Source organism: Mustela erminea, chromosome 20 (genome assembly GCF_009829155.1).
Source record: "Mustela erminea isolate mMusErm1 chromosome 20, mMusErm1.Pri, whole genome shotgun sequence".
NCBI classification, from domain to species: domain Eukaryota; kingdom Metazoa; phylum Chordata; class Mammalia; order Carnivora; family Mustelidae; genus Mustela; species Mustela erminea.
In genome coordinates, this window is record NC_045633.1 from 33,237,003 (window position 1) to 33,259,498 (window position 22,496).

General features: G+C 57.3%; 2 protein-coding genes across 8 annotated transcripts in view; both read left to right on the top strand.

Moving 5' to 3' along the window:
• PRKRIP1 (PRKR interacting protein 1) overlaps positions 1-5,051 on the top strand; it is a 28,057-nt gene extending 23,006 nt beyond the window's left edge. Inside the window, exon 6 of one of the 3 annotated variants that reach the window (XM_032326648.1) lies at positions 4,730-5,051. In XM_032326648.1, the coding sequence (XP_032182539.1) occupies positions 4,730-4,947 (218 nt within the window). In that variant the 3' untranslated portion in view covers positions 4,948-5,051. Of the gene's footprint in view, positions 1-1,312; positions 2,614-4,729 lie in introns of those variants that run through there. The other 2 variants (XM_032326650.1, XM_032326649.1) reach the window with 2 other exon arrangements.
• Positions 2,572-20,869, top strand: ORAI2 (ORAI calcium release-activated calcium modulator 2). Of its 5 annotated transcripts, none has more exons than XM_032326646.1 (4): positions 2,572-2,661; positions 12,546-12,783; positions 17,958-18,533; positions 18,568-20,869. In XM_032326646.1, the coding sequence occupies exons 2-3, from the start codon at positions 12,559-12,561 to the stop codon at positions 18,495-18,497; spliced, it is 765 nt and encodes a 254-aa protein (XP_032182537.1). In that variant the 5' UTR covers positions 2,572-2,661; positions 12,546-12,558; the 3' UTR covers positions 18,498-18,533; positions 18,568-20,869. The 5 variants fall into 5 exon arrangements, with proteins under 5 accessions (XP_032182537.1, XP_032182538.1, XP_032182536.1 ...); XM_032326647.1 differs by lacking the exon at positions 2,572-2,661 and adding an exon at positions 6,563-6,649; XM_032326645.1 differs by lacking the exon at positions 2,572-2,661 and adding an exon at positions 6,670-7,746 and having other exon boundaries at positions 12,496-12,783.
• The last annotated feature ends 1,627 nt before the right edge of the window (positions 20,870-22,496 follow it).

The following is a 22,496-nucleotide window of genomic DNA, read 5'->3' on the forward strand; positions in this document are numbered from 1 at the left end:
GAGAGGCAGGCTGTAGGGGGAAGGAAGCAGGATCACTGCCGAGCAGAGAGCCTGATGCGGGGCTCGATCTCAGGACCCCGGGATCATGACCTGAGCCAAAGGCAGAGGCTTTACCCCATTGAGCCACCCAGGCACCCCAATAAGTAAAATCTTTTCTTTTTTTTTAAGATTTTTATTTATTTGACAGATCACAAGTAGGCAGAGAGAGAGAGGAGGAAGCAGGCTCCCCGCTGAGCAGAGAGCCTGATGTGGGGCTCCATTCCAGGACCCTGAGATCATGACCTGAGCCGAAGGCAGAGGCTTTAACCCACTGAGCCACCCAGGCGCCCCACTAAATAAAATCTTTAGAAAAAAATAAGGGGTGCCTGGATGGCTGAGTCATTAAGTGTCTGCCTTCAGCTCAGGTTCTGATCCCAGAGTCCTGGGATCCAGCCCCGCATCGGGCTCCATGCCCAAGCAGGGAGGCCTGCTTCTCCCTCTCCCACTCCCCCTGCTTATGTTTCCCCTCTTTCTCTCTCTCTCTGTCGAATAAATAAATATCTTTTAAAAAGTAAAATAAAAAGCAGTGAGGCCCAGTTGATGGGGTGTTGGGCTCTCTTTACGGATGCTTCCGGACCTTCCTCACAAAGATGGGCTCCAGCTGCCAGCGGCGGCAGACCGGTTCTGGGACCCACCCTTACATCCGAGACGTGGCAGGTGAGACTGATGACGTGAGCCCCTCCTCTGGCTCCTCACGCTGTGTGGGAACAACTATAGCTGACCCTTGAACAACACGGGTGTGAACTGTGTGGGTCCGCATATATGTGGATTTTTTTTTTTACAGTACAGCACTGTAAATGTGTTTTCCTGATTTTCTTAACATTTTCTTATATCTGGCTTACTTTTAAAGCCTGCTTTACTGTAGGAATGCAGTACGCAGTACATGTCACATAAAAAATGTGCTAGTGGTCTGTTTATGTCACGGGTAAGGCTTCTGGTCAACAGACTGTTTGTAGTTCCGTTTGGGGGGGCGACAGGAGTTATACATGACGGGGCACCAAGGTACTCAGCCGGTTAAGCATCTGACTTGATCTCAGCTCAGGTCTTGATCTCAGGATCATGAGTCAAGCCATGCTGGGCATAGAGCATGCTTTAAAAAAAAAAAAAAAAATATGTGTGGATTTTTGGCTGCATGGGGGATGGGTGCCCCTGACCTCTGCACTGTTCAAGGGCAAACTGTAGTTCATAATTTCTCCTTCGTGTTCCTCCATTTTAAAGCATCCCTTGGTTCTCTGGGTCTGTTGGTCTCTAATCCGATGTCGTGTGGTTACAGGATCCAGTCAGTCTCAGGAGCAGCCATCCAGTAGCTCTGAGGAAGCATCTGGAACAGAGGAGGAGGAGGAGGAGCAGCCCAGCTTCCTCACGGGGCGATGACAGTGTTTGCCGTAGTGGCTGTCTGGAGCCTGGCCCGCTCTGCGGCCGAGCCTCAGAAAAGCCTCCACACAACCCAAGGCGAAAGGAGGCTCTGTTTCAGCTCAGTTCTCCTCCTAGCGCCTTGCTGGAGAGAAACAAGCGGGAAGCCATCCTGACTGTTGACAGCCCCGCCTGTTGGCCGGCCTCCGTGCCTGTGGGACAGAGAGGACCGTGTCCTGGACCCTTGGGGCACCGCCGAGCAGAGTTCACTCACTGTTCCGGCTGATGGGGAACACGTATCACCTTCTGCCCTGGTGCCTCTTCTCCTGTTGGGACAGTGATGAGTTTTGGACTCGTTTCTATGACAGAAACGTTTATTTAGTAAAGAACAGAAACATCAGGTTTTGTTCAGACCTGTCTAATGTTGTTCCAAAGCTGCAGGGACGGCTGGGAAGCGATGTGACAGGGGTGGCCTGTTTCCAGGCTTGTTGAAGGAATGGCTCTGGCTCTGCAGCAGCCCGCACTGCACAGTGCAGGACCCCCACTTCTCCAGCTGAGGGGCAGGACTGTACCCCATGACACGTGCTGCTGCCCAAGCACTCCCAGTCCCCAGTAGTGAATTTGGGGAGCCCCAAAGTTGGGCAAAGGGAAATGTGGGGGCTCAACCAGGGGCCGAGCCGTAGAAGGGCAACTTGGTGTGTGAAGAGAGCTTTTGAGAAACCCAGTAAAGACTAGAAAAATAAGCAGGTAGAGAATCCAAGCTGGCCTGGAGCAGAGCAGAGTATGGGGAGTCCTAGCCCAACCCGAAGGGAGGGAGTGAATGGGCCAAAAGCTGCATTTTCATCCTGTGGTAAAGGGGGAGTTGAACAAAGTGTGAGGTGACCAGGGGCAGCCTCAGGCCAGCAGGAAGGACAGAGATGATTTGGTTTAGAGCCTTTGCTCACTTTTGGGTTATTTATCTCGTGTTCCAAGTTTCTAAGTACATTTTGTGCCTTTTATTGAGTGTGAGAGAATTAAGGAAATAGTGGTTTTGAGTGAAGGGAAACCAAGAAGCATTTCACTTGTTTTTTCATTTTTGCAGTATGGATTTTCCTGGCCCCACCCTCGGCCAGGCGACATCTGTGAGCACTTCTGTCCTTTAAGCAATTCATGCCACAGGAATTTTTCTTTCCCAGGGAGCTGAAATGGAAAATCAGCACTAATAAATTAGCATGCCCCGTGGCTGTACGCTTTGGAACCTGTGTTTTTCTCGCCGCCAGGGACCGGCTGGTTAGTTTTGTATTTATTTTTTGTTCTTCTATCTTGGTACTGTTGGTTTCCTTATCTCCGCGCAAGATGTGTGTCACAACTCTTGCTTTGAATCTCCAGCCTGCATCTCGTGGGTGTTCTCTCGCCCTGGAGGCTGTCCACGGTGCTAGAGCTTGGAGCCTGAAGACCTAGGTATTCCAGGGCTTTTTTGGGAAGATTTTATTAGAGAACACGAATGGCAGAGGGAGGGGACAAGCAGACTCCCTGCTGAGCACAGGTGCCAATGGGGGGCCTGATCCCAGGGCCCGAGATTGTGACCCGAGTCATAGACTCTTCACCCACTGAGCCACCCATGTGCCCCCCTGGGTATCCAGTTCTGACGCTGCCTCTGGTGCGTCTGGCCCAGAGCTTATTAATATGGGGGGTGGGGGGCGATCGGGGTGGGGGGCGAATGCCAGCGCAAACAGCAGGACGTCGCGCTGGAGGGTTATGTTCTGCACCTTTCCTGGGTTTTGGAAGAGGATGTTTAGGTAGGAAATGTGTGGTAATTTCTGGCAGTTTTTAAGGGGGTGTCAGTACCAGGTAAATGACGGTCTTCGGAGTATCCTTTGAGAAAAAAAAACAGTTAGGCGTCATCATGGAGAAGGGAGTAGGAGATATGGAGAGACTCCCAACCCCCCCCACCCCCCACCGAGAAAAGCCTTGATGAGGAGAGAATCGTTCAGTAATGCCCTCGCTGATCGGCTTGGGGAGGTGGTGGGCACCGGGACTCGATCCACACAGGTGTGCCTAACTTGGCTGTCTCAGGAAGCCTTGCGTATAAGAATTCTGATTCGCTTCATTTACTTCCTCGCACCCTGCGTTTCCATTGAGCACTTCATGGGACAGCCCTATGTCAGCCAGAGTTACTTGCATTAGAATACTGTGTCCTTCAACTAGATGTCCCTTACAGGTTTACCAGACGAGATTTATAAATACAGAGAGATCTGGAAACTTGAACGGATCACCCAGCAAGTAAGTGGCAGAGCTGGTCTTTGAACCCCAGCAGAATGCCACCGTCCAGCCCCTGCACCATAGTGCTGTGCTGCTCTGGGGAGAACCATGTGGGGCCCGGACCTGCTGGGGAGGGAGGCCGGTGCAGCTCTCTTGGTGCCAGAGCTGTAGGCTGAAGGCCGCTCCTTCGTGAGCTCCTGGTGCGTGTGCGTGTGTAATAACGTATATGCTAGTTTTAAATCTAGTTGCGCCTTATTGTTCACAAGGTCTGTGTTCGTGAATTCACCCATTCACTAACGCTTAACTTGTGATGCCAGGATGAGGACTCATGCTTTTGCAGTCACAGGTAGACGTGCAGAGTGGTGACGAATTCAAGTGGCCCCACGCAGGGTTTGCAGCTGAGTTCAAACAAGGCAGTGCTCTGCTTTCCTGCTCGGCTCACACGTGTCTATTTAATGGCAGTTTTTTTGCATTTTTTTGCTTTTCCTGGATGCTTTTACCTTTTAAAATGGCCCCAAAGCACAGTCCTCGAAGTACTGTCTAGTGTCCTAAACAAGAAGGCTGATGTGCCTTAGATGAGCTCTGTTCAGACATGAGTTATGGTGCCGTTGGCTGTGAGTTCGTCATTAGCGAATCAATACATGTTCATGCAAGTGTTTTCATTTTTTAAATTTTTATTTCTTAAGATTTTTTTAAAGTAATCTCTACACCCAACGTAGGGGTTGAACTCACAAGCCCTGGATCAAGAGTTGCATGCTCAGGGCACCTGGGTGGCTCAGTCCGTTGGTTAAGCTTCCAACTCTGGATTTCGGGTGAGGTCAGATCTCGGGGTCATGGGACCAAGCCCCTGGCACAGAGCCTCCTTGAGATTTTCTCTCTCTGCCCCTCCCCCCATAAAATAAAATAACTTAAAAAAAAAAGTCATATGCTTCCCCGACGGAGTCAGCCAGGCACCCCCAAGGAAAGTATTTATAAACAAAAACACACATAAAACGCGGTTATGTGACGATTGGTTGATGTGACGGGGGGGGGGGGTGTCACAACACCCCTGTTTCCCCAGGCAGCAGTGGTTCAGTATTCACTAATCCGCACCCAGCATTTGCAGTGACTTTCTGGAACATCATAACTACCATGAATCATGAGAACCACCTGTGCGTGTGTTTGGAGCGGGAGGGAGCGTGCACGAGCCAGCCTGGCCTTGCGGAGAGCGGCGTTTCCTGGAGCACGGACTGGACGTCACTGCTGTATTCCCTGTGCGCACAGTACTTGGTCTCACCGGGGGGATCGGAGCTGGACTCCGCAGTCCCACTCTGAATGTAGGACCCGAGAAGTCACATGGGAGGGAACCAGCACTGCCCACCTATCCTTCGGTCTTCCCTACTGCGTTTATCTAACACCATCATGTGTTTTCACGTGTCCTTTCCCGGCCCTGTCCCCCGCGGCGAGTACCCATCTCCTAGAGCAGAGAGAGCAGAGGTTCAGGCTGAGGCCTCCTGCCCCACCGCTTCATCCTGTCCAGCTTTCTCCCACGGGCACTGGCTGGTGCACGCCCCCACCCCCCAGCGCAACACCAGAGCAGGGCCGCCGCCCAGGCTCTCCTGTAAACCACCACCCCATGTACCTCTTCCTCCCTTCTCAACCCAACTTCCAGAGAAGTCTGCCTTTGCTTCCACCACTCCCATCATCCCAGGGAGCCTCCAGTGTTGCCGCATCCAGCCCTGGGGGCATCTGTATCGTATAGGAAGCCCAAACCCTTAGCATCGCGGACAGCACTGCCTTCTGCCTTTCCCTGGCTTGCTTCTCTGCTCAAATTCTAAATGTTAGGGTGACCTAGTGCACTGCCTTTTATGGTCAACACTCAGGCCCCAGGAGATCTTAGTCTGACCCGCCACGGCTTTAAATACCGCCCTCACGACAGTCTTCCGAGTTGTGGCTTCGGCTTCCCTTTGGAGCCTCTGCCTCAGCCTGGGTCTGTGTCCCACTCCCCTCACCCCTGCTCTGCCTCTTCCCGCCCATGCACCGGCCTCGGCCTCCCACCCAGCCTGTTCTGTCTCCTTGCACCCATCCCTTGTCCGCTGTTCAGCCTCCTGCCACACCAGTGTCCCTCACACCCCCCGGGCAACTCTGAGCGCCACCAGAGTGGGGACCTGCCTGTCCTGTGCTTTGCTTTACCTCTAGTGCCAGCACGGGGCCTTGGACATCACAGGTACTCAGTGATGTCCGGTTCGGTGACTGAGCAAATCTCAGGGCCTGAAATTAGGCAGGGAAGTTGTTTGTACCTGAACAACAGCCCCTGTGGCAGGAAGAGCCCGAACAGGAGCGCCCGGTCAGCGTGTTGTGCCAGAGCTGCGGATGGGATGCCCCAGGCCGCCGCAGAGCCCGCCTCAGACCTCCAGACTGCCGGGCCGGGTCCGGGTCCGGGAGGCCGAATCTCCGCGGCTCAGGCATTTCAGACGCGCCCCCCCGCAGCTGCCGCCGCAGGTGTCCCTGTATCTTCAGAAACTGACTTGGAACCGGTCAAGGACTGTAACTAGTTCAAGTTCCCTTTCCTGTTTGCGACATGGAGCTTTTTGGAAAAAGCCAATTATTCATTTGAGTTAGAGGAGTGATATTTTGTTGACTTTCGGAAATAGGAATATAATTCAGTCCGTCTCCAGGCTGCCTGGAAGGGGGGCGGGGAGGGCTCGGTTTCCTTGGGCAGCGGCGCTGGAACCGGGTGCGCCTTCTCCCCTGTGCAAGCTCATTTATGTCTACCTTTTGGCGCATGCTTGACTAAAGTGAGCTACTGTTACTGTATTTTAATATATTTCTGTGAAGAAAACACCATGGCACAGGTCCTGAGGCACTTTACAGTTTTCTTATTCCACAGAATATAGCAAATGTTGAATAGGACCAAAAGCTTCATCTCAAAGATCTGTAAGTGTACTTGGCCCAGCACTGGGGATGATGGTGAGCAAGACACAGGCCTTGGCTTGAAGGAGCTCCAGATCTGATACGAGACACAGATAAGAGAAAGGTCACTGTGGTGGCCCCGTAGCACAGGATGGCATGTGACCCAGGCCTCTGGGATGTGGGCAGGGCTGAGCTGAACTGGGTGGCTCACAGCAGTTTTAAGCAAGCAAGCTGAGTCCGGATTAGTAGCAGATGCCCTGTCACAGCCCGAGTCACTAGGTTAGGGGGATTGAAGTTGATCCAAGGCCGCAGGGAAACCTGAAGGGCTGGAGGGGGGCTGGAGAGATGGGAATTCTTCCGCTTCAGAGTGTGGAGATTAGATGGGAAGGGGACAGGTGGAAAGGTCTTGCAGGAATGCAGAACAGAGGTGACGAGGGCCTGAATTAGCGTGGGACCTGTGGGACCAGGGAGAAACGGGAGAGTTCACAGGATGGGGGTGAGAGGAATCAGGAATGACAGCAGATCTGTAACGTCACCAGCTGGGTGGCTGGTGGAACGCCTTGAGACTGGGGACCCAGGAGGTAGAGCAAGCAGGTGAGGAAAGATAAGGAATTCAGCTGTGAGTGTGTGGGGGTGGGGGGGGTGTCTTGGGACATGCCCTGCCAGGACGAGGGAGATCCAGGCTGGAGGTGACCATTTGGAGTCAACAGCCTCCTTGAAACAAAGGGAGTGGGTGGGACCCATTGGGAGGGAAGTGGGGGAAACCCCCACATCTAGGGGACAGACAGCAGAGGGGGAGGCTGCACAGGTTAAAAAAAAAAGGTGCAGGCACCGGAGCAAGGAGAGTTGTTTCTAGATGGGAGGAAGGCACGGCGGAAATCTGTCCTGGAGTTAGTTTCACAGTGGCAGTGGGCTGTTGAGGGCCGGGAAGGAAGTGGTGATGACTGCTCTCTTGAGAAGTGTGGCATGAAGTAGGGGAGGGGCAGTGGTAGGGGAGGTCGGAAGGGGTCAGGCTGAATGGGAGGGGAGGCGGGGGTGGGAGGCGCCGGGGTCAGCACAGGCTAGGAGGCAAGGTGGAACTGGCTGGCAGCTGGGTGAGAAAGGTTCAGGAAGTGGGAGGTGCAAATCTAAGATCTAAAGGGCAGTGACAAGGACTAGCCACAGGAGTCAGTGGCCAAGGGGACAGAACTCTCAGGAGGCTGGCTACATCGTCCCGAGCAGGTGAGCAGCCAGCCAGATGAGAAGACCCAGGGAGAAGGAGCGCAGGGGCCGTGGTCTCCCTGGAACGAGAGGGTGTGCATTGGTGGGAAAATCAGAACATGATCGACCCTTGGGATGTGCCTTGGAGAATTGGATCTTTTCCAAGCTGAGGCCCAAGGAGAAGAAGCAACTTGCCGTGGCCAAACTCCTCAGGAAATCACAGCTGAGACTGTGCCTGGACATGGCAGCTGGGTGGCGCTCCCATGGGCCTTGCCCTGACCCTCCTCTGTGTCGTTGTGTACTTGACGGGCGCTCCAGTTCTTGGCATTCTAACTGCTCCTCTCCGTTCAGCACCATGCTGGCACCTTCCTTAATCTTCTGTGGGGGAGAAAGCCATTTTCTGTGTGTGGTTGGGAAACTGGCTCCGAAAACCACTGGCGATGATGACTTAGATCTTGCTTCTGTCTGGACACGCTGGGTGAGCGCGCTTGGGGCTGGAGGCACCACTCGCTGGAACGTTTCTAAAGGGGGTGCAGTCAGACTCCAAGGGTGAAAATTAGAGCCAGTGATTCTGTCGTGGAAAGAAGGGTCATCTGTGATGCAATGATTCTAGTTTACAAAGTGTTTCTTCCTGTTTTCCACATCATTTTACAAAGAGCTGTTGGGTTTGGAGGGTTCTGCCCCCTAAAATGCAAATGATCCTTTTCTTACATCCCTCTGTAATGTGTGTGCATGTGTGCTGGGCGGAGGGTCGGTAATCAGACCCTGGAATTTTCCTAGGCTGTTTATGAGTGTCTTCCTGAATTAAAAGGTCTCGTTCTGGCTCTCAGCAACGGCCTCTAAAATACGTCTTGAGATAGAAACGGATTTGGCCTGACATCCATTCACCTCTCTTCCTACGGCTGTCAGAAAACTCGGACCGGTTGACATGAGTGGAATTTTTCTTTCATTTGGATAAATGTGTCACTGTCGGGTAGGGTGGTGACAGATGGGAAAATCCTATGTAGGGCACGCAGGAAGGACTGTGAGGGGCCGTCTGGCACAGGGGCTTGATAGGAACCCATCTCGCCTGCCAGTTAGTCTCTTAGTTAATTATTCGTATGCACTTCCTGAAAAGAATGTTCCTGTTTGAACAGCTCCGAACAGTTCGGCCTGGTGGACGCCCATCAGGGGCCAAGTGAGCTGCACGCGGGTGAGGACCCCGCGTGGGTGGCTGGTCCTGTGGCTTGGGGGTGTGGGGTGGCCGGCTACAGTCCCCGCGACCACCTGACCGGCTCCGGCTTCGGCTCCCCCGTGCTGTGTGCAGCACCACGGTCCACCCTGGCCAGCGGGTGTGGCTGCGGGCACCTTTCCCTCCTCCCCACTCCAGCCACCTCACCCCTGCGGCCCTGTGGCCAGACAATGGGATACCTGTTCCCTCTCCCCGCAGGGTGTGCCCTCCTGGCCTCTCCCCAGCCCTCCACAAGGCCCATGGCCCGTCCTGGGCATCCTTTGGGACTCACCCCGGGGACTCCGTGCTCGCTTTGGGCCAAAGCGTGAGTACCCAAGGACCGAGTACTCGAGCAGGCCGGGCACCTGTTGTCCAGACCCAGGGACCAGAGAAAGCGCGGCCGTATCGTCCGCCCGCACCACCGGGGGAGAAGGAAGGGGGTGGTGAGAGCGAGGGATGCCCGGGCTTCCCGCCCCCGCCGCTGCCGAGCCAACCCGTGTCCACTGCGGCCCACGGCGCGCCCGCGGAACCGGAGAGATGCGCACCTTTCGCCAGTTTCCGCTCCCCGGCTTCCGGCCCGGGTGGTCCCGGCCAGCAGGTCCGCGCCACCGGGGTCCCCCAGGAGGGGCAGCGAGTCCCGCCCCTCCCTTTCCCCCCTCCTCCCCTCCCGGCCTGTCAGGTCACGTGGCCCGTGGCGGCCCCCATGGGCCAACCACGTGATGGCGGCGCGCCGTTGCCTTGACAGCGGCTGCGGTGGCCCGCGGGGGCGGGGCAGCCGGCGGGGGCGGGGCCGGGAGGGGAGACCCGGCGGGACGCGCGGAAGGAGGGAGGGGGCCGTGCTCAGCGCCCCGGCCGGGCCACGGGGCCACAGGGCAACGCGGCCACGCCGCCCGCCGCAAGCCCGAGCCGGAGTGGAGCCGGGCGGGCAGGCAGAGCAGCTCGGTGAGTGCTCGCCGTGGGGGGTTGGCGGGGTGGGGGGGGGTACCCCGCCCTGCTGGGGGACCGAACGCGATTGCACCGGGAGACGCGACGGGGGGGGGGGGGGGGGGGGGGGGATGGGCTTTCTCCTGGGCAGGCTCGGGATGGGGTGGCTGCGGGCGTTGGAGGGTGGCCAGGTGGCCCCAACCCCATGGGATCCTGGCTGGGTGCGGCACTGAGAAGGCTCAGAGGTCGGGGACAGGGGCGGAGTGTGTGTCTTGGGGCTACTGAGGCTTCCCTAGGGGAAGGGACTCAGATGCAGGTGGACGCCTCTGGGAGACCCCTGTGGGGACTCTGCGCCCCCTCTCCCCCGTGGGTGTGACAAAGACGCGAGTCAGAAACAGACTCGCCATTGCTCATGCCCCAGATGTTTAAAGGAAGTTAAGACAGGCAAACCCCAAACGTATCCCCTGGAAGAGATTCAGACAGGCCTGCCAAGGAGAATAGCTCATCTTCAGAGAGTCACCGTTATTCTACAAGAGCTTTTTTCTCTAACCCTATATATAAAAAAACAAAAATCCCCTGCAAAGTTCAGCCAGGAGAGCACCTTTTGGAGCCTCTGCCACCTGACCGAAATGTCCGGTTCCGTCTTGCCCCATACCCCGTCCGGGAGAGTGAGGACCGGACTCTATCTACCTCTCCCAGGGGTAGGGAGAGGAGGCCTGGCGCAAGGTAGGACACTGGAGCTGGGACGGTTTGGATGGATGTGAATCCGGTCGGGCGGCTCCCTCAGCAGGAAGTGGCCTTCCTATCCCCGGGACCCGCAGGCCTGCCCGGAGACCCAGACTCCAAGCACACACACGGCGCGTCCTTCCTTCGACTCCCTGCCACTCTGAGGACCTGTGCGGGGCTGCGACTGGCTGGCCACTACCCAGAGGCCACCGTCGGCCCTCACGGCCCCCAAAGCCCTCTGCCTCCACTGTCCATCTTGAGTCCAGCCTTCCCCCTGCATTTCCTGGACCCCTTCTGCAGCCAGCTGGCCTCCCTGCCACGGCCCCTTGCCTCTCAGAACCCTCCCGTGCGGGCAGCATCTCATCTTTGAGGGAGGGTCCCTGTTTGCCAGGGCTGCCTTTACTACGTCTGTTCTTGCTCCCCAGCAGGGACCGTCTCCCTGAGGCCAAGGCAGCCAGCCCCTCCTCTGCTCCTTGACCCTCACCCCCTCGCCACTAAATCAACCTTTAGCTCACTGGGTGATAATCAACCCCCGAAGCTGCTCCCCCACTGGGAGCTGCGGAGGGGACCCTCCCCACTTCCATCTCTGAGGCCTGAGTACCAACTGCAGCCTGACCTCAGAGCCCAGTAAGCATCTACTGGACGGAGTGCAGAAGACGGACCCTCTGAGGGGGCGAAGCCTGTGACTTTCACCCGTCCACTCACTTCTGTGATGTGTGGGAGAAGGAAAAAGAAAATGAGGAAGGCGCCCCAAAAGAGAGCTCTTCCCCACCTCCCGGACCTTCCCACAGAACCCTTTTAGAGATTGACATGGATAGATCCAACTTGGCCCCTTCCCACAGCCACGGACCTTGGTAAACAGCCCGTACTCTCCGTCCCCCCCAACCCTGGCCATGCTCCCTGGGACCTGGAAACACTGATCTGTTCGTAGTAGCTTTAAGTAGGCTTTCGGTGGGGCCTGTGGGGCGCTGGACGTACAAGTAATATCTGATGCCAGGCAAGCTGCGAGGTGCCTGTGCCCTTGAAGTCTGCCCTACAGATTAATTAGAGCCGAGCCCGGCGTGCTGCCGTGTGGGCCGGCCCCTTGGGCCATAGGAGACGGTCAATCCCCTATTTGGATTACTGGAGATTTGGGTTTAAATTCACAAATCTTAGCAGATTGGCCCTTCCGATCTTCGTGCCATGTTATTGTCAAACCAGATACCTACCTGGGATGACCGCAGTGCCGCCAGCCTCCGCTGCTTTGTGGAACCCGCTCCTGTGGGTCGGCTCAGTTTTTCCTTTTGCTCACCGTTTCCATCAGAGCCTGGATGTGGCTTTCCTTTAGTCCCCAAACCCCGAGTATTTCCGGGGGGTGAACTGCGCCGATCAAAATTCAAGTTGGATTTGAGAAATGAGCCCCGGCGTGGAAATGTGTATTTCATGGTTGATGCCTGGGCATTGAAAAGCGGTTTTGAGTCTTCGGGTCTGATATTTTGTTTCTGAGCCCTGTTGGGGTAGAGATGTCCCCCCTGGAAGATGCTTGGGGTCCGAACGTGCAGATGTCATGTCCAGGATCACACTGTAGGAGCCAATCCCGGCCTAGTGACCGGGTCCTAGGATCGGTGTACAGGCCGTAGCTCCCTATTCCCCGAAGAGAGGAACAATTTGGAGGATTCCTTCCGTGCTTGTTCAACCACAAGCCACACTTGCTTGGAGCATTTCTGACGCGGGGGGGGAAGCCTGGGTCATTAGCTTTGTGGAGGCACGATGGATGCGATGTGGGTGGCTCAGGGCGGGGGGTGTCCTAGAAATGCCCTCCTGACCTTCCTCCCCCGCAGATGGGCCCCACACGCAACACTGCCCCTTGTGAAGGGTGTGTACAGCAGGTCCCAGAGAAGGTTAACTTGCCCAGCTTCTGGCTTTTCCAGGTCTCGGGGACCCTCTGGGATGCCTGAGAGTGTCTCTCTCCTGCCCCCAGCCTGGCTCCCACCATGAGCGCCGAGCTCAACGTGCCTGTGGACCCCTCCACTCCCGCCTGCTCTGAACCCGGCCACAAGGGCATGGATTACCGAGACTGGGTCCGCCGCAGCTACCTGGAGCTGGTCACGTCCAACCACCACTCCGTGCAGGCCCTGTCCTGGAGAAAGCTGTACCTGAGCAGAGCCAAGCTGAAGGCCTCCAGCCGGACCTCTGCCCTCCTCTCGGGCTTTGCCATGGTGAGTGCAGACCCGTGGCGGGACCCGCGGCCTGCAGGGTGGGCTTCTGCTGTCGGACTCCTGCAGCGCTCCAGGGAGCAAAGAGCTCTCTCTGGGCCCTACTGGCTGTCAGGACGGACCCTTAGGAAGTCTCCCCAAGGAGTCCCCAAGCCCTGGAGGCCACAGAAAACCCCCTTCTTTTCTTTTTTCTTTTTCTTTTTTTTTTTTTTTTTAAGATTTTATTTATTTATTTGACAGATCACAGTAGGCAGAGAGGCAGGCAGAGAGAGAGGAGGAAGCAGGCTCCCCGCTGAGCAGAGAGCCCGATGCGGGGCTCGATCCCAGGACCCTGAGATCATGACCCGAGCTGAAGGCAGAGGCCTTAACCCACTGAGCCACCCAGGCGCCCCGAGAAAGCCCCCTTCTGACATTCCCACAGAGCAGTTACCTGGCAGGGAAGCGGAGCTCCACTGAAACAGCTTCAGTGCACAGGGAGGAGAGTGCCCACGTCCGCCCAGCCGAGAGGGGAGGTCGGAAGGACGGAGCGGGATTGGGATCATTGGGTTCGCTTGGGTTAGCCCGGCTCGGGACACAGATCACCTCCCCCGCCGTCCCACATGTGGCCTCCTGGTGGTGAAGCAGAGTCCCTGGCCTGCCTCCAGGCTCTCAGGCTGCAGCTTTCCTTCTGAGTCATTCCCCAGGACAAGAGTCGCTCTCGGACAGAACCGCGTGCCCTAAGCCAGGGTTCAGAGTATGAGCACAGGAGGGACCGCCCCTCTTTCTCTGTTGTATGCTTAGAGGTCCTATCTGGTGGGAATAATGTTTTTCTTCATTTAAAAATTTTTTTTTTTTTTTTAAAGATTTTATTTATTTATCAGAGAGAGAGGGAGCGAGCACAGGCAGACAGAATGGCAGGCAGAGGCAGAGGGAGAAGCAGGCTCCCCGCCGAGCAAGGAGCCCGATGTGGGACTTGATCCCAGGACGCTGGGATCATGACCTGAGCCGAAGGCAGCTGCTTAACCAACTGAGCCACCCAGGCGTCCCATTTAAAAATTTTTTTTAAGAGATTTTGTTTATTTATTTGAGAGAGAGCATGCACGCACAAGCAGGGGGAGCTTCAGAGGGAGCGGGAGAAGCAGGCTCCCCGCTGAGCAGGGACCCCCCCCCCCAACATGGGGCTCGATCTCAGGACCTCAGGATCATGACCTGAGCCGAAGGCAGATGCTTAACTGATTGAGCCTCCAGGTGCCCCAATTTTTTTTCTTTAATGTAAAAAACAATTGTTATTTTTCCAAAGCCCAGAGCGTTTGTTGTCAGGTCGGTAGTACAGAAAATAAGCCGTCAGAATGAGCCACTGTGACCGGGTCTGTGGCCGGGGCCTGCTCTCTCGCTGGTACAGGCCACCCTGGGAAAACCTGTGTGGCCAGGGCGTGGCGGAGGCCACCAAGCTAGAGGCTAGAAGTTTGGGTTTAGACCTGTAGTTTAAAGCGAAGGCTTCATTTCGGTGTTGCATGCTATTGATTTACTTATTCTTAACGTAACTTTAGAAGGGTACACTCGCGCGGGGCACAACCTTGGTTTAGAGTGATTTTCTTCCTGTGGTTTCCATAACGAGCAAAAGACAGAATGCTTTCTCAAGCTTCCTTTGAAGGGACACGTGTGAGAAGTATAAACAACACTATGAACACGAGAGCTTGTTTTCTCCACCACGGAATTATAGGGTTGCGTTACGCTCGTCTGGCCCGCTCTTAGGATTATTTTTGGGCCTGTGGAAAACAAACCGTGGGGAGAATCATGGACGTCGGGTTTCCTTTGTTGGGGGGGCCCAGGTCTCCGAAGTCCTGTCCTGTCTTCAGTGTCTTCTTAAACCCTGGCCTTCCGGACACTTGGATCTGCAGACTTAGAGAAGCTCCGCTGTTTTCCCAGCCCCCAAAAGGGCTCACCCACAGAAGCTTCCAGAACCACTCATTTAAAATTGGAAAATGGGGTGGAGGGGGGCGCGTGAGTGGCTCAGTCGGTGACGTGTCTGCCTTCGGCTCAGGTCACGATCCCAGAGTCTCGGAATGGAGCCCCCGCATCGGGCTCCCTGCTCAGCGGGGACTTCTGCTTCTCCCTCTGACTCTTCCCCACTCTCAGACGTGAGCTTCCCCTCTCTCTCTCAAAATAAATATAAAATCTTAAATAAATGAAATCAGGAAATTGGCCCTGTTAGGTTATAATATAAAGAGTGGATTCTGGAGGACGAGTATGAGACTGAGTGGCAGCCCGCAGGGTAGGAAACTGTCTTAGAATGAAAATAGTGACCACAGGGAGACAGGCATGGGAGGGCCCGGATGCACCCACAGGGTGCCGCTGTCCATCCCTAGCTTGGCGATGGTGGTCACCCTTGCCAGCAGTAATTCCTTTCTTCAGCATTTACAGAGCGTCTCCTCTGCCTGCACGTGCTCCCTTAAGGCAGTCTGGGCTACATTTCAGGAGCTGTACCGTGCCCTCACCCTCCCTTCTAGAAGGTTCCTCTCAGGGTGGCTGCCACAGCCTAATACACACCAGAGAGTCGGCCGTAACGGGGAAGTGGAAGGCAGTAGAAACAGCGGGGTGCAAAGACCAGCGGTGGGGACAGCAGCTGCCGACCCAATGGACTAGTGTAGACCAGGTCAGGATTCGGAGTGGCTGAGCGCGGGAGAAGGCAGACACACACACAGATGGGCAGAGAGCGTGTCAGCCGCAGACACGGTGGCCCACGAGGGGCAGGGCCGAGCACAAGTGAAGGGGCAGTTTGCTAGGTGGTCTCTCCCTTCGTGTTCTATATCCCCTAATTAGAAGTGCAAAGCTGTTCTAACGGCAAAGCACTTCTGCCCGCGGTGAGCCTGTTTCTTCAGGTTTATCCTTCTGCAAACACACAGAACCAGTGATCCGAGGCCCCCTCATAAAATCTTTGCATAAACACATTGAAAAATGACCTTTTGGCCCTTTCTCTCCTGAAGGCTGAGCAAAACTGGTTTCTTACTGTAGGCCTTTTACTTATCATTGTTTCTTACCCCGGTGCCCTCTGTGGTTTACAACCTCCTCTTGTTGAGCCATGTCCTTTGTGGTAGCAGGAGCCTGCCCAGGCCACAGGGGGCACTGAGAAAAGACCGTCCCTCAACTCGAGTGGTGGGGCAACTGTCTGTATGGAGCAGTGACCACTTCTGAGTTTCTGTTCAGCTGTGGTCCACTAGGACTGCCTTATCTTCTTTTTACCTACCAAATGTTCCATCTCTGCTGAGACGATGAGTCACTCACTCTAGGAGGCGGTAGTTGCTGAAAGTTGTGAAATCTTTCTTGTAAAATTTTTAAAACGGGATGGCTTAGATCTAGGAAGTAAACACAGTGGGTAGAAAAGCCTTCCTCCGGCTTCGTTCCGCCTTCCCTCCCCTTTCCTTGACTGGTCTGGTTTCTTACCTCTGGGTACCCGGGAGAAGGCCCTTGGTGAGCCCTAGAGTCCTTGCCAGGCCTGGACTAAACTGTTCCCTGGGGGAAGTCCACAGTGCCGGCCGCAGAGGGAGCCATTCTCCGTGGACTGGGTTCTGCCCTGGGGGAAGCAAAGCAGGAGCCCGTGTCCTAGTCTGAGGTCTGAATGCCCTTTAGGCCTTGGGCTGAGCAGGTCCTGCCCTGCTGGCTCTAGGCATCCACTGCCACAGAAGTAGGCTGGGGCTTCTGGTTCCCTCTGAGGATTTTCCTTCCTTCCTTCCTTCCTGAGAGTGCGCACACATGCACATACGCACATGAGTTGGGGGTGGGGGAGCAGGCAGACAGGGAGAATCTCCAGCCGACTCCCTTGAGTGTGGAGCCCGGATGTGGGGCTCGACCTCACGACCCTGAGATCACCACCTGAGCTAAAACCAAGAGTCAGACGCTCAGCCAACTGCACCACCCAGGTCCCCCTTTTTTCTTTTGTTTAAAACTCATTTGGGGGGCGCCCGGGTGGCTCAGTGGGTTAAGCTGCTGCCTTCGGCTCAGGTCATGATCTCAGGGTCCTGGGATCGAGTCCCGCATCGGGCTCTCTGCTCAGCAGGGAGCCTGCTTCCCTCTCTCTCTCTCTCTGCCTGCCTCTCCGTCTGCTTGTGGTTTCTCTCTGTCAAATAAATAAATAAAATCTTAAAAATAAAATAAAATAAAATAAAACTCATTTGGGGGCTGCCTGGCTGGCAGTCTGTTGAGCGGGTTACCCTTGATCTCAGGGGCGTGAGCTTAAAAATTTTTTTGGTTCAAAAAAGATAACAAAAACGGTTTTTATTTTATCAAAGTTCATACATGCTGGCAGTTTACAGACGAAGGAGCGCCTGAGGCTCTAAGCTGCCTCCCGTCCCCGCCGCTGTGGTGACTGCAGGCCCCTCCTTTCGGAACAGCTTTCTCCAGACTGCGGTTTCTGGATTTATCCCTTTCAGGCCTTACCTGTTGGCCTTGTCTCCCTTTGACTGTGGGTGATGACTCAGCTCTTTGCCCAGCCCAGCCCCCTTCCCACAGCCCCTGTCACCTTCGCCCTCATTCCGGTCACCATTCCTGGCCTTGGAGATGCGGGCTTCTCCCTAGGACGTCTGGTCTCCACTGCCTGATGCACCCCGATGTCCACGTGAGGCTGTCCAGGTTTGTAGCTCAGTCTGGGCCGGCCAGGAGCCCCCAGCACCACCTTTCTCTTGTTACCCTTTGAAAGTGGGGTTTTTTACAGGTATTTTATAGATTTTATTTTTTTATTTGACAGAGAGAGAGCACAAGCAGGGGGAGTGGGAGAGGGAGGAAGCAGGCTTCCCGCTGAGCAGGGCACGGGACTCGATCCCAGGACCCTGGCATCATGACCTGACCCGGAGGCAGACGCTCAACCGACTGAGCCAGGCATCCCAGTTTTTTATTGTTTGAAAACAGCGTTGTTTGGCGGCTAAGCCAAGCCACGGGTTCCCGAGGAGCGTGGCCTCTGTCCTGGCTCAAAGCCCAGTACCCGGAGAACCCCCTGCGTTTGGTGCCAGGAAGGCCCCCCGGAGGGGTGAGCCCCGCCGTTCCCCACCCTGTGCCTTCGAGATCCTTCCTTGGTGGGAGGTCCTTTAGCACCCGAGAAAACAGAAGCTGAAGCGTGCGCAGGGCGAGGCGGGCGCCCCCTGCCCTGCGCGGCCCCAGCCCAGCGCCCCCCTCCCCACTCCCCCCCCCACTCTGCCTCGCAGGTGGCCATGGTGGAGGTGCAGCTGGAGACGCAGTACCAGTACCCGCGGCCGCTGCTCATCGCCTTCAGCGCCTGCACCACGGTGCTCGTGGCCGTGCACCTGTTCGCCCTGCTCATCAGCACGTGCATCCTGCCCAACGTGGAGGCCGTGAGCAACATCCACAACCTGAACTCCATCAGCGAGTCCCCGCACGAGCGCATGCACCCCTACATCGAGCTGGCCTGGGGCTTCTCCACCGTGCTGGGCATCCTGCTCTTCCTGGCCGAGGTCGTGCTGCTCTGCTGGATCAAGTTCCTGCCCGTGGACGCGCGCCGCCAGCCCGGCCCCCCGCCCGGCCCCGGCGGCCACACGGGCTGGCAGGCCGCCCTCGTGTCCACCATCATCATGGTGCCCGTGGGCCTCATCTTTGTCGTCTTCACCCTCCACTTCTACCGCTCCCTGGTGCGCCACAAAACCGAGCGGCACAACCGCGAGATCGAAGAGCTGCACAAGCTCAAGGTGCAGCTGGACGGGCACGAGCGCAGCCTGCAGGCGGTGTGAGCCGCGCCCCTGCCCCACCTCCGGCCCAGGCCCGGGCCCGGCGCGGGCGTGGAGCTGCCGGCCAGGCCGCCCCGACACTGCCCACTGCCGCGCCGTTCCAGACCAAAGTCTTACCCCCGTCCTCGCGCCGGGAAGCCTGGCCGGCTGGGCCTCCCACAGAAAATGGCGACCTGGAGAAGAAAGAGAGACTCTGTTGCTAACAGCTGAGAGGAAAACGGCCCGAGGCCTGGGGCCTGGGGATGCCCTGCGGCAGGAGACGAGCGTCATGGGCAGGCTCGACGCTCGGGGGAGGGCTGAGGGTTTCAGAGAAGGGACCGCGCCGTGCCACCTGGGGTGTGGGTCTCACGGGCCACCCTGCTGTGAGGAGATGGGGCGCAGGCCCACAGCTTGGCCTGGTGCTTCCCTCCCCCATCCTGGGGGGATTCGGTGGCCGGGCTGACAGGGGAGGGCAGGAGCTGGGGTCCCAGGTCCGCTCAGTGGGTGCGGTGGGCGCTCAGCCGGGCATCGGACTGGTCTCGCCCCCCGGAAGACTTCCAAGGACGGAGGCCTGGCTGGGCCAGGAGGTGCGTCTTTGGGCATCCCATGAGAGATGCCCACCTACAGAGACCTTTAACTGGGTGCTCTGGGGCACACTGGGCTCAAGTTCTCTCTGCCTAGCCAGCCTGAAGCCCTGGGCGTATTGACCCAGCAGAGTCGCCAGGTTGGGGAAAGGGCTCACAGTCCAGAGGCCTCCAACTACAAACTGGCTTCTGAGCCCTCGTCAGCGGCCCCTCCAGGCTACAGCTGCCAAAGGCCCTTGCCAGAGAGCGGAAAATGCTTCCTATCTCCCCCAGGAGGAGGGAGGATGTGGCCTGGGGGCTTCCTCTCTAGACAAGGCCCGTTGGCTGACCTGGCCAAACGCCAGGCCTCTCGGCCACACGTAGGGCCCGGCTCACCCATTTCCACGGCCGCGCGTGTAGGGGCGAGCATACGGCACCCTGAGCTGCTTTCCAAACCCGCGCTTACCGCATCGGCCCACAGCAGTCCGACAGGGAGCCTTCCTTGTTTCCGACATCGGGGGACATCGTGCTCTGAGGGCGTCTCTGGGGGCTCTGGGTGGCCCATGCCGAGAAATCCCGGCTGGCCTGGCTGTGGCTGCAGGGAGCGTGACGTACCATTGAGGACATAAACCTTAACACATAACCAAAATGCCACGGGGCTGTCTGCGAGCCGTGCCGGGAGTCGCCGTGGTAAGTCGGGAGGTTATGGGAGTCCGGACGTCGGGTTCCGTGGAGCCAGACGAGAGCCTGGCGTCGTCCACGGGCGCGGCCCGGCTGTTCCGCAGACCTCTGCCCGTGCTTGCTTGCTGTCTAGTGCATGTCTGTTCTGTCCCGCAGCCTTGTTGAAAAGGCTTGTCTGGCTTCGTGTGTATTTGCTTGTGTCAGCGTCGCTGTAAGATGGCTGCTCTGTGTCCCGGCAGGGACAGCGCAGGCAGGCTCCTCCCCACAGTGGGGAGTGGGCAGCAGCCGCATCCTCTAGCCTGAGCCTTCGGAGAGGGCCCGTGCTGGCCTCACTTCCCTGGGCCATCAGGTGCCCCTGCCCCAAGTGCACCAGACGTGCCTGGCTTGCCAGACTGGAAAGCACCCCCAGAGCCAGCTGGGAGGCCGGTGGTTAATGCCTGCTCCATGGACAGAGCTGCTGGCCTCACCACCTCGGGTGGGACACTGGGTGACCCGGGACGATGCCACATGGGTAGCGAAGATGCCACATCCTGTGTTCTTAACGCTGCTTAGAGCCTCGCTCTCCTTCCTTCGTCTGGAGTGTTCTCCCAGCTCCCCGAGGCGTGGGGCAAGCGGAGTTTCTGCAGGACAGAGAGGACCATGGGCCTGGGGACTGGGTAGCCCCAGAGCTTTGGGGGAGAGGGGAGGGTCAGCTGCTGTTGGGAGCTGCAGACGCAACTCAGCAGGCGGGCCGGGGGAGAGGGGAGGGCGTGAGGTGCCCCGGAGCCAGCGAGGGCCTGGCCTAGTTTCCTCCGAGCGGAGCCTTCCCCGGTACTCCCGAGCGGAGCGCCCGCGGGTGCGCTGAGACCCTTCCCGAAGTGGAGCGCGGTCTCCATTTAGTACCTGGCCAGAACACTCAAGTGTTTCTATTTTAGAAACTGCCAGGGCAGAGTGGATTCTAGCGTCTTCTAGGAAAGTCTGGTGGGGCTCAAACCGCGTTGAGTCGGAGTGCTTCAGGGCTCGTGGTGGCGGTCACCTGTCACCTGTCTCGCGCTGATTGATTGATTATGCACGACGCTGGGCCTCACGTCCGCTGAACATGACCCCTGGCCTGTGCGTGGGTTTTCCAGCAGTTGCCCGGGATTGAGCTGAATAAACAAGTCAATCTGTGACGCATCCTCTCTCTTCTTGGCAGAGCGCCGTGGCTGAGGTGACAGGCGGGAGCCCCTGGTGCTCCCCCACTCCCCCCGCCCCGCAGTGTCTGGTGCTTCCCAGAGGGCAGACCCCTACTCCTGAAGCCCCTCCTGCCTCTTCCGGATTGCTGGTCACCAGCCTTGCGTCTTAACAGTTTTCCCAGGCGAGGGCAGTGACCCCTCTGGAATGGGGAGGCGGGGTGCTCAGGCCCAGACATGCTGGGAGGGTCCCTCCAGGTGGGGCCCCAAAAGAACCGGGCGTCTCTGCCTGCTCTTCCCCAGCGGGCTCCCGCTTTTCTAGAAACAGCAAGGGACAGCCCCGCGGGTGGCTGAGCACCCGCAGAGCCCATCTGAACAGGGCCTGCTTGACGGTCCTCATCCACACCCTCCAGGTCAGGAGCCACTGAGGCTCTGGTCCTTCGGTGGCGTCTTCTCTGTCCCCAGGTACTTGCGGCTCTGGCGTCAGGACAGGGACTCTCTCCTGCAGCCTAGTGACCCTTTTGAGAAGCTCCCAGACATTTCGGTTTTGTAACTGTTCCCCACTGAGGCCCCGTCTAGGAAAGGACGTCTGTCTTTTATTATTTTTAACTTGCAGGCGCTTCAACCTAGAGGCTCCTAGGAGTCAGGTGTGCAAACAGGGACAAGTTCTGCCCATCCAGTCGGGGGGGATGGCCCACCTGCCGCTGCCACCCAGGAGGAGGACTTCCCAGGCCCCTGGGTCTAAAGGAGAAGCCAGGTCCAGCAGGCCCCTTGCACCGACCATCTCCCCGGGGAGTGCAGCCAACCCACAGAAGGCTGTCTCGACTCACATGCTTCCAGAAGGTGGCGAGGTAGGGTCTGCGGAGCCCTGGGCATGGGCCAGCAGGGCAAGGGGCACAGGACTGAGCCAAGATTCCTCACTGGGCCCATTTAGAACCCACAGACCCCTCTTCCCAGCCCTTGATGCCTGCAGCACCCCCACAATTACCGGGGACACAGTACAGACAGGTTCTACTTGAGTCTCAACAGGAGTGACCCAGAGGATGCTTCCCAGACCCGAGCTCCCCGCCCGCCGGGACCAGCCCCAACTCCAATAAATGCCTCTGAGTTTCCTTAACATCTTTCAAAGTAGGACAGGCTGTCAGCTGTGCTCTCCGTCGACTGTGGAAGACGACGGGGCAGGGAGCCAGCCTCAGACTGGACGCTTCTGTGTTCGTGCGTTCCCGAAAGTCCCATCGCTCCTCCTAGCCTGAGGCCGCCAGACCACCGGGACAGAACGGTCTGTACGGCGTGTCTGGTGTGGACGCAGAGCGTGGGAACGTAGTAACGGCCACCTCAAATACGGGGCTAAGCAGCCACTATACCCCTCAGCCTGTGGCTGAGCCACCCCGCCCGGCCTTCCCAGCCCAGTGGGCGGCACGAGCGGCAGATGCCGAAGTGGGCACACTGGACCTGATGGTCTTCGTGTTGTAGCTTCAAGGACAAACCCAACCTAGAGTCACCAACTTGACCACGACATGATGCAGCATGTCCTGAGGTGGCTCCGGGGGCCGTATGGACCATGGCATGGGGTGTGTCCTGAGGGGCGCTCTGCCCGTCAAATGTCTGGCCAGCACTGGGTGATTCTG